Here is an 11,894-nt window from a genome sequence, read left to right as displayed (position 1 = left end):
AAAAAAAAAAAAAAACAAAACCGGATAAATTCAATGTTAATTAAAATAAAGAAAGTAGCTCGACCAATCTCATCCGACGAATCCGAAACTTTTCATTCCTAATCCGTCAAATAATATAATCCCGAATTATAAATCATCGTTTTCTTCTATCTAGTTTTTAAATTATGTCATTTAAATAAATACAATCATTTAACAAATATATAATCTTTGATATTTTTTATTTACTACTTTAGATTAAAGATAAAAATAAACGATTATATTCATAGATTAATTCAGTCAATGATAATTATGCATTTATTTTGAAATTTTTTAAACGACTAAAAAAAAAAAATAATTATTACTTTCTTTCATTTTTTTTCTAAACGAGAATTATATTTCTTTTTTTTCTTAAGATTTTCTATGACTAAAGGATTCTATGACAAAAGGAGGAAATCGAAATAAAATAACGAGGAACTATAATACAACTAACAAAAATATTTTATATTTCTTAATTTCAGATAACGAATGAGAATCGGAACGTTAATGAAGAAAAGGAAAAAAAACACAGTGGTCATGTGGTTTTCTAAGGAATATCAATTATTCCCAAAAAAAAACTGCATAAAACATTCATATGATTTCTAAAAAAGAATAGGCTAATAAAAACAACGGCAACAACGAAAACAAAAAATGACAGATACTACAGCAACAAAATCAGCAATAAAAAAAAACGGCAATGTATTTAATAAATTAAAAATTATTCCAAATTGACGAGGCGTGATGTGTTATCGTAAATATATGAAAAATATGAGAGAACCTGATTAAAAAGAACTGTAATTGTTAAATTATAGGAACCCTTTGAGTTAAAAGATCTTTACGTTTGTTAATTCTATGATACTGAATACATGGGATTCCGATAATTTAAAAAAAAAAAACACCTTACTTTGGACTACAATAAAAAATAAAAAAAATAAAAGAACACTGTTGATCAGTGTTTTGTAACTATTTCGTTACACAATAAAATAATACTATGTAATCATTGGAATTGTAATTAAAATAAAATATTATTTATTTCTGTCAAAGTGTGTGCTAACTTGATAGATTTGATTTTTTCACCGATCACATTAAATTATTCCAGATATTATTATTATAATATATGATTTTTCTTACGATTGAATTTACTGTGGATATTTTAAATTATACTCGTATACATATTAATACAATATATACAATATACATATATTAATACAAATATATTTTATCATCAACACCAGATATAAATAATTTTTTGAACAAAATGGAAATAATGCATGTTCATTCGTTTAAAAGTGTATTCCCCTTGATATTTTTTTTTTTTGGAAATGGGAATTTAGATCATGTCAAATGAATTTAAATTGTTTGGTTAACAATTTTTCTAGTATTCGCAATAAATGATCGTTACACTTATATCCTTGTTTCGTTGAAAAAAAAAAAAAACAAACCCATTTAGCCAAGTCCATGGTCGTAAAATCATTTTCTGCGAATCAAAAAAAAGATATATCTATAATAAGACAAATTAAATTCATTTAATATGAACAAGATAACAATTGAACAATTTGCGTTGATCATAATTGATAAAATATTATTCCTTTTAAGTATAAAACGAGAGAAAAAAAAATGAGAGAGAGAGAGAGAGAGAGAGAGAGAAAGAGAGAGAGAGAGATTGTGATAGAATGAATGAATATAAAAGAAAAAAGAAAAGAAATCAAACAAGCACGTGCATGGTTTCTCATCGTAACCGTTCGAATGACCGATCAAGATAACATAAAACATAAAACATACAAATAAAAATAAAATCATATAATCTCGTCTCTGTTAACGTTAGTCAATGTGTTATATTTTCAGGTGAGAATGCCAAAGTGACAGGAAACCTAACCGAGGATAATCATCATTATCATCACCATCGTCACCATCACCATCAGCATCATCACCATGATGAAGATTCGGAAATTTGCGAGGTGCCGTTTCACGGACAACTGACAATGAATTATCTTTTATGCGATTCGTCAATCTTGAATCCGGTTGAACCTAGCATTGTTCAAAGTAGAACCAGCAACAATACTGGCACCAGTACCAGTACTACCAGCAGTACAACCAAATCCTGTCAACAATTTCGTTGCGACGGTTGTGGTAGAACTTATACGCGTGTCGACAGTTTAAAACGTCATCAACAAAAGTGCGAGGATTTGTTGGCCTCCCTTCAAGATCGTCAAGACAATTCGGAAAGATTACAACAACAGGAATATTCGTGCAACCAATGCGGTAGGAGTTACAGAAGATTGGACACTTTGAGAAGACATCAAAGACTCGTATGCGCCGACAAGGATTCCGTTCATTCCGTCATCAAGACTGATAAAACTGGCACATCTTAAAAAGATACGCGACGCGACATGACACCACACGATACACATACGAACAAATCATTTTAACACTAGATTTACGGATGTTTGCTTCATTATTCTTTAATGACTTAGAAACATTGTTTGAATGAAGGGTTGAGTAGACGGAAGCTATTAATATTTACATTACGTAATTAAAAAACCAACACATATGTTTTTAAAAAATAATATTTAAGTTTTATATATATATATAGTAACCAAATTTTTAATGAGTTAAATTGACTCAGTCCGTAAATCTAGTATTAATTAACTATCTATCATCGTATATTGTGATCTCTGTGTATTTTTGAGAACCGTCTACACTCCATCTAATTGTTACGCGAAATACCACCATTGTTTTTGTTTCTATTTGTTTTTTTTTTTATATTTTATATTTTTATTAAAAACTCTTAACGTTTCGCTGACTCTGCGGATCCTAGTTTTTCTTTTTTTTTATTTTTTAACCATTTGAGTACTTCGAATGCGAATAATAGGAAGTCGCGGTTTGCGTATCGATCATTGTTTTGAAATTTTTTTATTACAAAATTTGTTTATTATATATGACGTCAACGCATTAATTAACTATCATCGTTAATTACCAACGTGTATGTAAAATGTATGATATATTCAAAACCACAAACAAAATGTGCATGTATGACAATGTGAAGTCTTCGCTATATGTTTTCATGATTAAATCAATAAGCTTTTTAATGTCCATACAGATTCGTTCAAATTAAATCCAACGATTAAAGATAAATCAGAAAATACGAAGCATTGTGAAACAAGAAATAAAAAAGAAGTTATTCAAATTTTTATTTAAAAAAAAAAAAACAAAAGACAAACGTGTATATGTATATATGTGTGTACGAGTGTGAAATATTTTTTTGTTTTGTTTTTAGTACGTGACAATTACATCTATCGGATGGGTGATATTTTTTTGTCGGTGCAATTCTACCTCCTCCACAGCCCGCTCCTTATTTTTTTTTCTAAATTGTTAAAATATATAAAAAAATAAAAAAGAGATTTATAAAAGGCACACATATACATAAACACGCGCACACACACACACACACACAGTAACCGCAAAATTGCGTGCTAATTCGAACACGTAAAAAATCTTCTTCCAATGCGTATGTCTATACACACACTCGCAGATATATATGTATGTAACAATTTTAAGAAATGCGATTTCAATGTTCACCATCTTTTGTGTCTTGACCATTTTTCTGATTGAAAAAAAGGAAAAAAGAAAAGAACAAAAACGAAAACACGTCGTCTTTTTAAAATTTATCGTAATTTGAACGTACATATTATACATATATATATATATATATATTTTTTTTTTGTTTTCTCAGTTTACCTCCCTGGTCCGAATGAAAATAACAATGATATTTAATTTTTCTAAATAAAAATAATACTCGCTCAGAGAGAGTAAAAACCAAAAAAACCATACGAGAAGGTGTTGCGTGATTTTAGAAACATACCACAAAGCAAAAGATAATAATTTTTGGACGAAACAAAATATTTCGGACGTACCTTCCCTCGAAAAAATCTTCTCCATTTCCCCCCCCCACCTTTTTCCTCAAAGCAACAAAAAAAAGTAACATATCTTAAAAATAATCCTAAATTTCTCGAAGCTTTTGCCATTTTTATTTATTCTCGTTTAAAAAATGGGATTTATAATCTCAAATAAAAAAAAAGAAACAAAAAGAAACAAAATACACAAAAAACAAACAAAAGCCAATTGTTAGGGTTCGATCAAGACCTTTTCTTTCTTATTTTTTTTTTTTCTTTTTTGGAAGAAAAAATTAAGGAAAAGAATAAAAAAGAAAAAAAAAAAGAAATAATAACAATAAAAATAAAATAAAATAAAAATAAAAAAATAAAAAAACGAATCGAATTATTAAACGGGGAATGTTCCTTAATCAAAGGATTATCCATCAACGTGATGAACCTAACCAATGGCAATTCTTAATTATTCCAGCAGGTAATATGGAAGACAGTAAGGAGTACGACGCACTCTGGATGCTGGAGAAAAAAGCCCGTAGCATTGGTGAGGATCAAGATCAACCATTTTTGGGACCGATTAAATCTATCTCATCTAAGATGCCGGAACAAGCTGGTCCGAGTTATCCGATAGCACAACTTTATGGTGGGGACTCCTACATCGCTGTACTACAAACGCAATACGTCTGCACCGATTGCGGAAAGAAATATAAATGGCAGGACAGTTTGAAGAGACACAAAAGGGTTGATTGTGGAAATAAAGAAAAAAGATTTCTATGTAATTTTTGCGACAGAAAATTCAAATATCGTTACGAACTTAAGAATCACATTACTGCTCATCATAAAATCTGAACTCTCTTTCTCTTTCTTTCTTTCTTTCTTTCTGTTTTTTTTTTAAGATAACACTCTCGTGACCCATTAAGATTGTTAATACTTTATTATCTTTATCATTTTTTTTCTTTTCTTTTGCAACAATTTGTTCGCATTATTTTTCTTTCTTTTTTTTTTTTTGATTTGATTTATCAATCGCTTTCCGTTAGTATTATTTAATATTAGTTTATTCATTAGGTTCAACACGTTGATTGTCATCAATGGAAGGGGGGGGGGGAATCCCACGTGTGTTCTATTTAGTAACCAACGTTATTAAATTGTTTTATATATTTCATTGTAAAACATGTCAAATGTTTTCTTGACAGTCAACGCGTATAAATATTATAAGATGGTGCTTCTAGATAATATTAATAACATAACGCGACGCGATACGATGGTGTTTATTGAAAAAAAAAATTAATTGATCATCGTTGTGATATATTTAAACGCGATTTACTTGTTGCGTTTTATTCTTATATTATTATTATTATTATTATTGTATTATATCTATGTTTGAAAATTACAATTAAGATTTTCATCATACGAATCGAAAACTTATTAATAAAAATATCAACTGTGATTTGTCGTTAAATCTATAATGATGATGATGATGATGATGATGATGATGATGATGATGATGATAATGATGATGATGATTACGACGAATTATGGCAAGGGAAGTGAAACACGTGCGAAAACTTAATTATTATTTCCTCTAACGTTATCCCTCAGTCGTATATAATTTTAAATTTTAACCCTCGATCGTTTAAAAAAAAAAAACAAATACAAAACAACAATTATCTGGTAGGTACAATTTGTTGTACAGATTATTGATCGAGATAAATATATATATAGGGGAGGAATGATATATCAAACACGTTTGAACATTTATTTCAATCCTATTCATTAAACCGCCGAATGAAATTAAAGTTTTACTTGTTTTTTTTTTCTTTTTTTTTTCTGCGAAATTTTCAATTACATTATAAAGTCATTTATTATCCTAATCCTTCATTCTTATCTCACCCATCCCCTAATTCTTATTCCTGTTTTTATCCCAAGTATCCCAGCTGTCTTTACCAGTTTCCTTGAGAAAAGAAAGAACAAACAAAGTTTATCGTACATTTTGTAATGTAGGATAAAATAAAAATGAACTAATTCATAATTTTAATTTGACACAGTTCAATTAACGTTAAATGCGTTACATTTTTCTTTTTCTTTTTTTTTTTTTTTTGTTGCATAAAGTAACTCATTATAATGTAATTTCTTCTTCTTATGCATTTATATTTATAGGCAAAAATTAAAAATGTGATTTTATTTTTAGAAATAATTCTTTTTCACAAGGAAATAACATTTGTTTCGAAGATATATCGTATAATTCATATAACACAATTTTTAAAATGAGTTCTACATTAACAAAATCATACAATCAATTAGGAGAAAAAAAAAATGTAACATCTTAAACCATTGTTAACGGTAACCCTAGTAATCCTAATCTTTGTAAAATGTAGCTAAACTTAGTTTTTTTTTCTAAATTTCAGGAATCTTTCCGATGGCAACAACAATCTTCAAAAAATACTCGTCAACATTTGAATATTGAAGCCAAAATTATTGAAACATTTGTAACAATTGTGGAAAGAAATAATAATAATAAGTACATTTTGGGAAATTGATTTGTGTCGCGTAAAAATTAATTGCAATAAAAGGAAGAAAAAAGAACTGTCTAAGAAAAAATTTAACTGCTGCTGTTTTCTTATCTATTTGGACATTTATTTTTTTATATATATACGTTAGAAACATATATAATGTTTAAGTATAATAAATATGAAAACGTTAAACGGTAAATTATCTAATTGTAAATAACCCAACAAACGAAAAAAATTCTTTTTATCCTTCATTTTTTCCTTTACCTCTTCAAAACAAATAAAAGAAAAAAGAAATAAAAGTATAGGAATTATTTGGAAGATTAATTTTTGTACCTGCGTGATATATCATACTACCGCTTCTATTGGTGAATGGTTTATATGTGTACGACTACTATATTACTTATGTTGTGTGTTGCGTCCGTGCTTCAATGTTAATTACTATCTCTCGTTGTCGATTACATAAATAACAAAATAAATCAAACAATTAATAATGGACAAAAAATTAAATAAAGAAATAATTAATTATTACAAAATAAAAAATCGGAGAAAGAGAAAAGCGAAGAAATCTGGTTTAAAAAAAAAAAAAAAAAAAAAAAGGAAAGAAAAAAAACAAGCGGAAAAAAAAAAAAAAAAAAAAGCGTGGATTTTGCAGATAAAAAACAATATAAAAAAAAAGAGAAAAAAAAAACAAATATCCCAATATATTAGGTTTAACAATTAATTTAATGCCTTTTAACACAAAATCTATATAATCTATTAATTGAAATAATTTCAATATATATTTTCGATGACTTCGATCAATCTTTCAAACGATCGTTAAATTCCTTGACCAAGAAAAAAACTACATGCAATGATATTGACGCACAATGAATTCAATTAATGTATCGAGGAACCGAATTAATTGATACGCCTAATATACAAAAAAAAAAAAAAAAAACAAAAAAAGAAATAATAAAAGAGTGAATGCAAAAAAAGATTGATATTAATTAAAGTGAGATTCGACGAGATAAGAAGTGGAATAAAAGAATGAGAAAGGAAGAAAAAAAAAGAAATAAACGACTGACAAATGTTCTTAATTTTTTTTTAGAACGGAAGTATTCGCCAAGCGCGGCCATCGATTGGTATTATCAATACCAAACCTTGTACCTACGTCTGATGGCCGAGAATCAAATGGCCGAAAATGTTAGCAGTTCTGGAAACCTGAAATCACCTGGTAAGGAACAACAACAACAGCAACAACAACAGCAGCAACAACAACAACAAACGACAACGAGTAATAGAAAACAATCTAACGATTACCCCAACAATTTGAATCACCAACTTGTACGGAAACAAACGGCTAATAATTTGGAATCGGCTAATCTTCAAGGAAATTACGGGACTATGTATTCTTGTTTACGTTGCGGAAATGCATACACCAGGCCGCACTCGTTGAATCGTCACATTAGATTCGAATGCGGTGTAGAACCGCAATTCGAGTGTCCAATTTGTCACAAAAAATCCAAACACAAGCACAACCTTTTGTTACACATGCGAACCCATCAAAAACCTTGAGTACAAATTTTTTTCCTTGCTACTTGATTTTTTTTTTTTTTTTTCTTTATTTTTTGGGAACTTTTTATATATATATTTTTTTTTTTCTGTTTTTAAATTTACGCGAACGAAATGAAAAGCTCGTTCCTATCGATCAAATTCGTTTTAAGATTTCGCTTTACGACAGGTCCTTGTTTAGGACATATCAAATAACGTTTATTGATTGCCAAGACAAGATTTTTGTTCTTATTTACTTTTTATGAATATATATTTGCCAAAAGAATTGAATATTTTCATTTTTTAGGGGAAAAGGAGAGAGGGGAGTGGGTTTTTCTTTTTTACAACGTATTACGACGCATATTTTTGAAATAGTCGATTAGAAATTTTGTATTCTGAAATTCTTGTGAAAATGTAATATTCTTTCCTTATCAGTTTAAGAAGGTCTTCCAAAGATTTAGAAATGTAAGTCTTTGTTATTTCTTATAATCCTTGTTACAATTATACATTGCAAGATAATATTTTTATTGTAGAATAATAACTATGTATGAAACAAGGAATCGTATGATTCATTATTATTATTATTATTATTATTTTTAAATATGTTTTCTGAGATATTCGTGGGAACAACATCAAAGTAGCCTGGTGAGACACATTATAAAAATTATTATTATTATTACTATTATTATTAGAGGGAAAAAATTCTTAGAATCGATTGTAAAAAAAAGAGAATGTCTATTCATCTCCATCAACAGGGCCGTATTTAAATTTACAAATTTTAATTTTAATATATTAAATTACTAATTTAAACATATATTAAATTTATGATTATAAGTAGTAGCAAGATATAAAGATTAACTTTAATCTTATACGCCTGTTATAAATACGGCCCTGTCCATCAATCAATATCTTCAAATACAAAAAAGTAACGATCTCGAAACATTGCGTTGAATATAAGGTAACGTTACCGAAAATAGACTGACTTTTACTGCCATTTAATTAAAAATAAAAAGAAAAAAAAAATACAAAAAGAAACTAAATCTGCATTACTAGTACGAAAAATTCTGCATCTTGTGTGTTTGTTTTATTTTTTTTTATTGTTCTTTTTTTTTGTTCCTGCTATCATGTAAACCGCGCGTGAATATAGAGGAACGAGAAGTGTCCTAAATTTGATACACCCGTGTTTAGAATAAAAAAGAAAAAAGAAAGTTGTTTTTTTTTCCGTTGAAACTCAAAACTTTTTAGTGGTCCACCCGTGTTATGTATTATATACTTTGTATACGTCATACATATTATTTTAACACGTTTTAAAATGCACGCATACGTATATGAATGTGTACATATGTCTAATCTGTGTATACGTGTAATTTGAATTTTTGTTAATTAAAATATAATACATTACGAAACGAAGAAGAAAGAGAAAATAAAAAAGGAAACTATGTTGAAAAATTAAAAAAGTAGATATAAAATAATTTAAATGAATCGATTAATAATAAATAAGCACCAATCGCGCTACTTAAAGAATAATTGTAAAAAAAAAAATAAAAATAAAATAAGCTGTGATCTAATAAGGTGCCACGTATGAGTTATAAATAAAAAAAAAAAAAAGAAGAAGAAGAAATTTTTAATCAACGAATAAGAAAAGTATAGAAGAGAGATAAGTCGTGTTAAAAATGAAAAAAAAAAAAAAAAAGAAGAAATATATAAATAAAAGATAATAAAAAATAAAAAAGAGATGAAAATTTATCTATTAATTATTACTACGTGTATAATATTGTTTATAAGAGTTGAAAAATGCGGCAGTGCCAAAACAATGAAACAATAGTCTGATGTATATTATACGATAGAATCAGAAAGAACATTTTTCTAGGTAAAATATAAGAAAATATTGTACGATATAATTTATATGTATGAAAATCTTTCCTTTTATATTTTACGTATTACAAAATATTGGCTAGCGTATTGTATTATGACCAAAAAATTATGTACAATATTTGCATACGCACCCAAATCTGTTTTTACACGGTAGATACGTTCCTTAAAATAAATCGTATAATAAACCATATAAAAAAAAAAATAATAATAAAAACGTAACTGTAGAAATTCTAAAACATTTATGGGAGTTTGATGATTCAAACTATGTAAAAGAAGATTGTGTAAAAAAGAAGAGTTGGGTGTGTATAAGTTTCAAACAATGTACTATTATAAATATGTAAGTAGATACTTGCATACGTGAACTTGAAAAAAAAAGAAAAAGAAATAATTATTATTTAAAATTATACTATATGTTTCTCACTCGTGTGTATGCTACATTACGTGTATATAAGAAAAAAAACATAAAGAGGATTAAAAAATATAATAAATATATTATAAATTCTTATAAATATATACATATATAGATATGTATGTGTATATAATATGTAACAAATGTTAAAACACAATGGAAATAAAAACTGTATAATTTTGTAGTCTATAAGGATTTGATAAAAATTTTTTCGTTCGAAAAAAATTAAGGAAAAATCTATAAAATTAATATGTATATCAACTGTTCTTTGTAACTTTGTATACTATTTTGAATTACTTAAGAAAAAAGATGAAAAGAATATTTAAAAAAAAAAGATACAGATATATTTTAAAGGAACAATTTAGTACACGTTCGTCGGGAAACATCATATGAGTACAGTGAATGCAGTAAGTAATTATTTCGCTTTATTTTTTTATCTCATTTGTTATCTTTTACATTTCACACATTGAATGATACCTATATATTTTTCCTACTTCGGCTTGATCATATTCTTTTCATTTGTTTGCAATATTCGTCACGTATAATATTATTCCATATGTCGTGATGTAAAGAAAAAAAAAAATCGCGTGCAAACACATTCGTACTTTTATTTTTTTTATTTCTTTATATTTTCTTTTATCCGTTTGATCGCGCGCAAATATATTCACGTCTGCATTTTCATTTAAGTTTTTTTCTTGTTCCTACGCCAAATTAAAACTCAGGAGAATGTTTTTGTTACGTAAATAAATAAATAAATTAATTATCTAATATATATATAAATAAAGTAAGTAATAAGCCTAATTGCATGCGAATTAAAGAGTACCTTATATAAGTACAAAACGCGATTAAGATGCGTTAATTAAATGCAAGAAAAATAAAAGAAAAAAATAAAAGTAGGTAGAAAAATAGATAATGATAAAAATCGAAATAAAAAGTGAAGATAATTTTGCATCCAAATAGCGGCATGGCTGAATCCTCGGTGTGTAATCATTTCGATAAAAGAAAGAAAAAAGAAAAATATCCTTCTCCTGTCGTTTGTGACGAGAAGCTTTGCCTAATTCGCGCTAGAAAAACATTATATATTACCCTTTAAATACCACCCCGTCACCCGCACCCACATTTCCTTCCTAAAGGAAACAAAAATATGAAAAAAAAAGAAAAAAAATATGTACAAATAATAATAATTATGATAATATTAATAATAATAATTATTATTATCATTATTTAAAATATAACATGGTATTAATTAAATGTCTTCTTTTGTTTGCTTTTTTTTTTATTAAATTGTTGTGAAAAAAATTCTCCATAGAGAGAAAAAAAAAAAAAAGTATGTCTATAATTGTTTATACTTAACGAACGTTGTTTTTTTACGACAATGTGTTACAGTTTGGAAGAGATTAAGGGATAACGATGACAGGCCACCATTTCTTTGCCCAAAATGTGGCCGGAGTTATTCGCACAAGAGCAACTTAACGCGACATTTACGATTGGAATGTGGAGTTGGTCCGAGATTTCAATGCGGAAGTTGCATGAAACGTTTCAAACATCGACATCATCTAAGAGATCACGAGAGGATCCATTCGTACGCTAATTGCAGTTACGAGGCATTGAACTGAGGTGCGCTTCTTTCCTTTCTTTTATTTTATTTTTGGTCTTTTTTTTTTTTTT

At 27.5% G+C, this 11,894-nt stretch overlaps 1 protein-coding gene across 3 annotated transcripts in view; it reads left to right on the top strand.

Moving 5' to 3' along the window:
• Positions 1-7,981, top strand: part of LOC106788730 (longitudinals lacking protein, isoforms A/B/D/L-like) — a 267,171-nt gene extending 259,190 nt beyond the window's left edge. The window contains exon 7 of one of the 3 annotated variants that reach the window (XM_014752238.1): positions 7,500-7,981. In XM_014752238.1, the coding sequence (XP_014607724.1) occupies positions 7,500-7,966 (467 nt within the window). In that variant the 3' untranslated portion in view covers positions 7,967-7,981. Of the gene's footprint in view, positions 1-1,860; positions 3,225-4,377; positions 5,640-7,499 lie in introns of those variants that run through there. The other 2 variants (XM_014752254.1, XM_014752232.1) reach the window with 2 other exon arrangements.
• Positions 7,982-11,894: the final 3,913 nt, after the last annotated feature.

The sequence above is a fragment of the Polistes canadensis genome, unplaced genomic scaffold (assembly GCF_001313835.1).
Source record: "Polistes canadensis isolate GaletaPanama2010 unplaced genomic scaffold, ASM131383v1 scaffold_152, whole genome shotgun sequence".
NCBI classification, from domain to species: Eukaryota; Metazoa; Arthropoda; class Insecta; order Hymenoptera; family Vespidae; genus Polistes; species Polistes canadensis.
The sequence above is the reverse complement of the archived record's forward strand: the minus strand, read 5'-3'. Positions and strand labels throughout refer to the sequence as shown.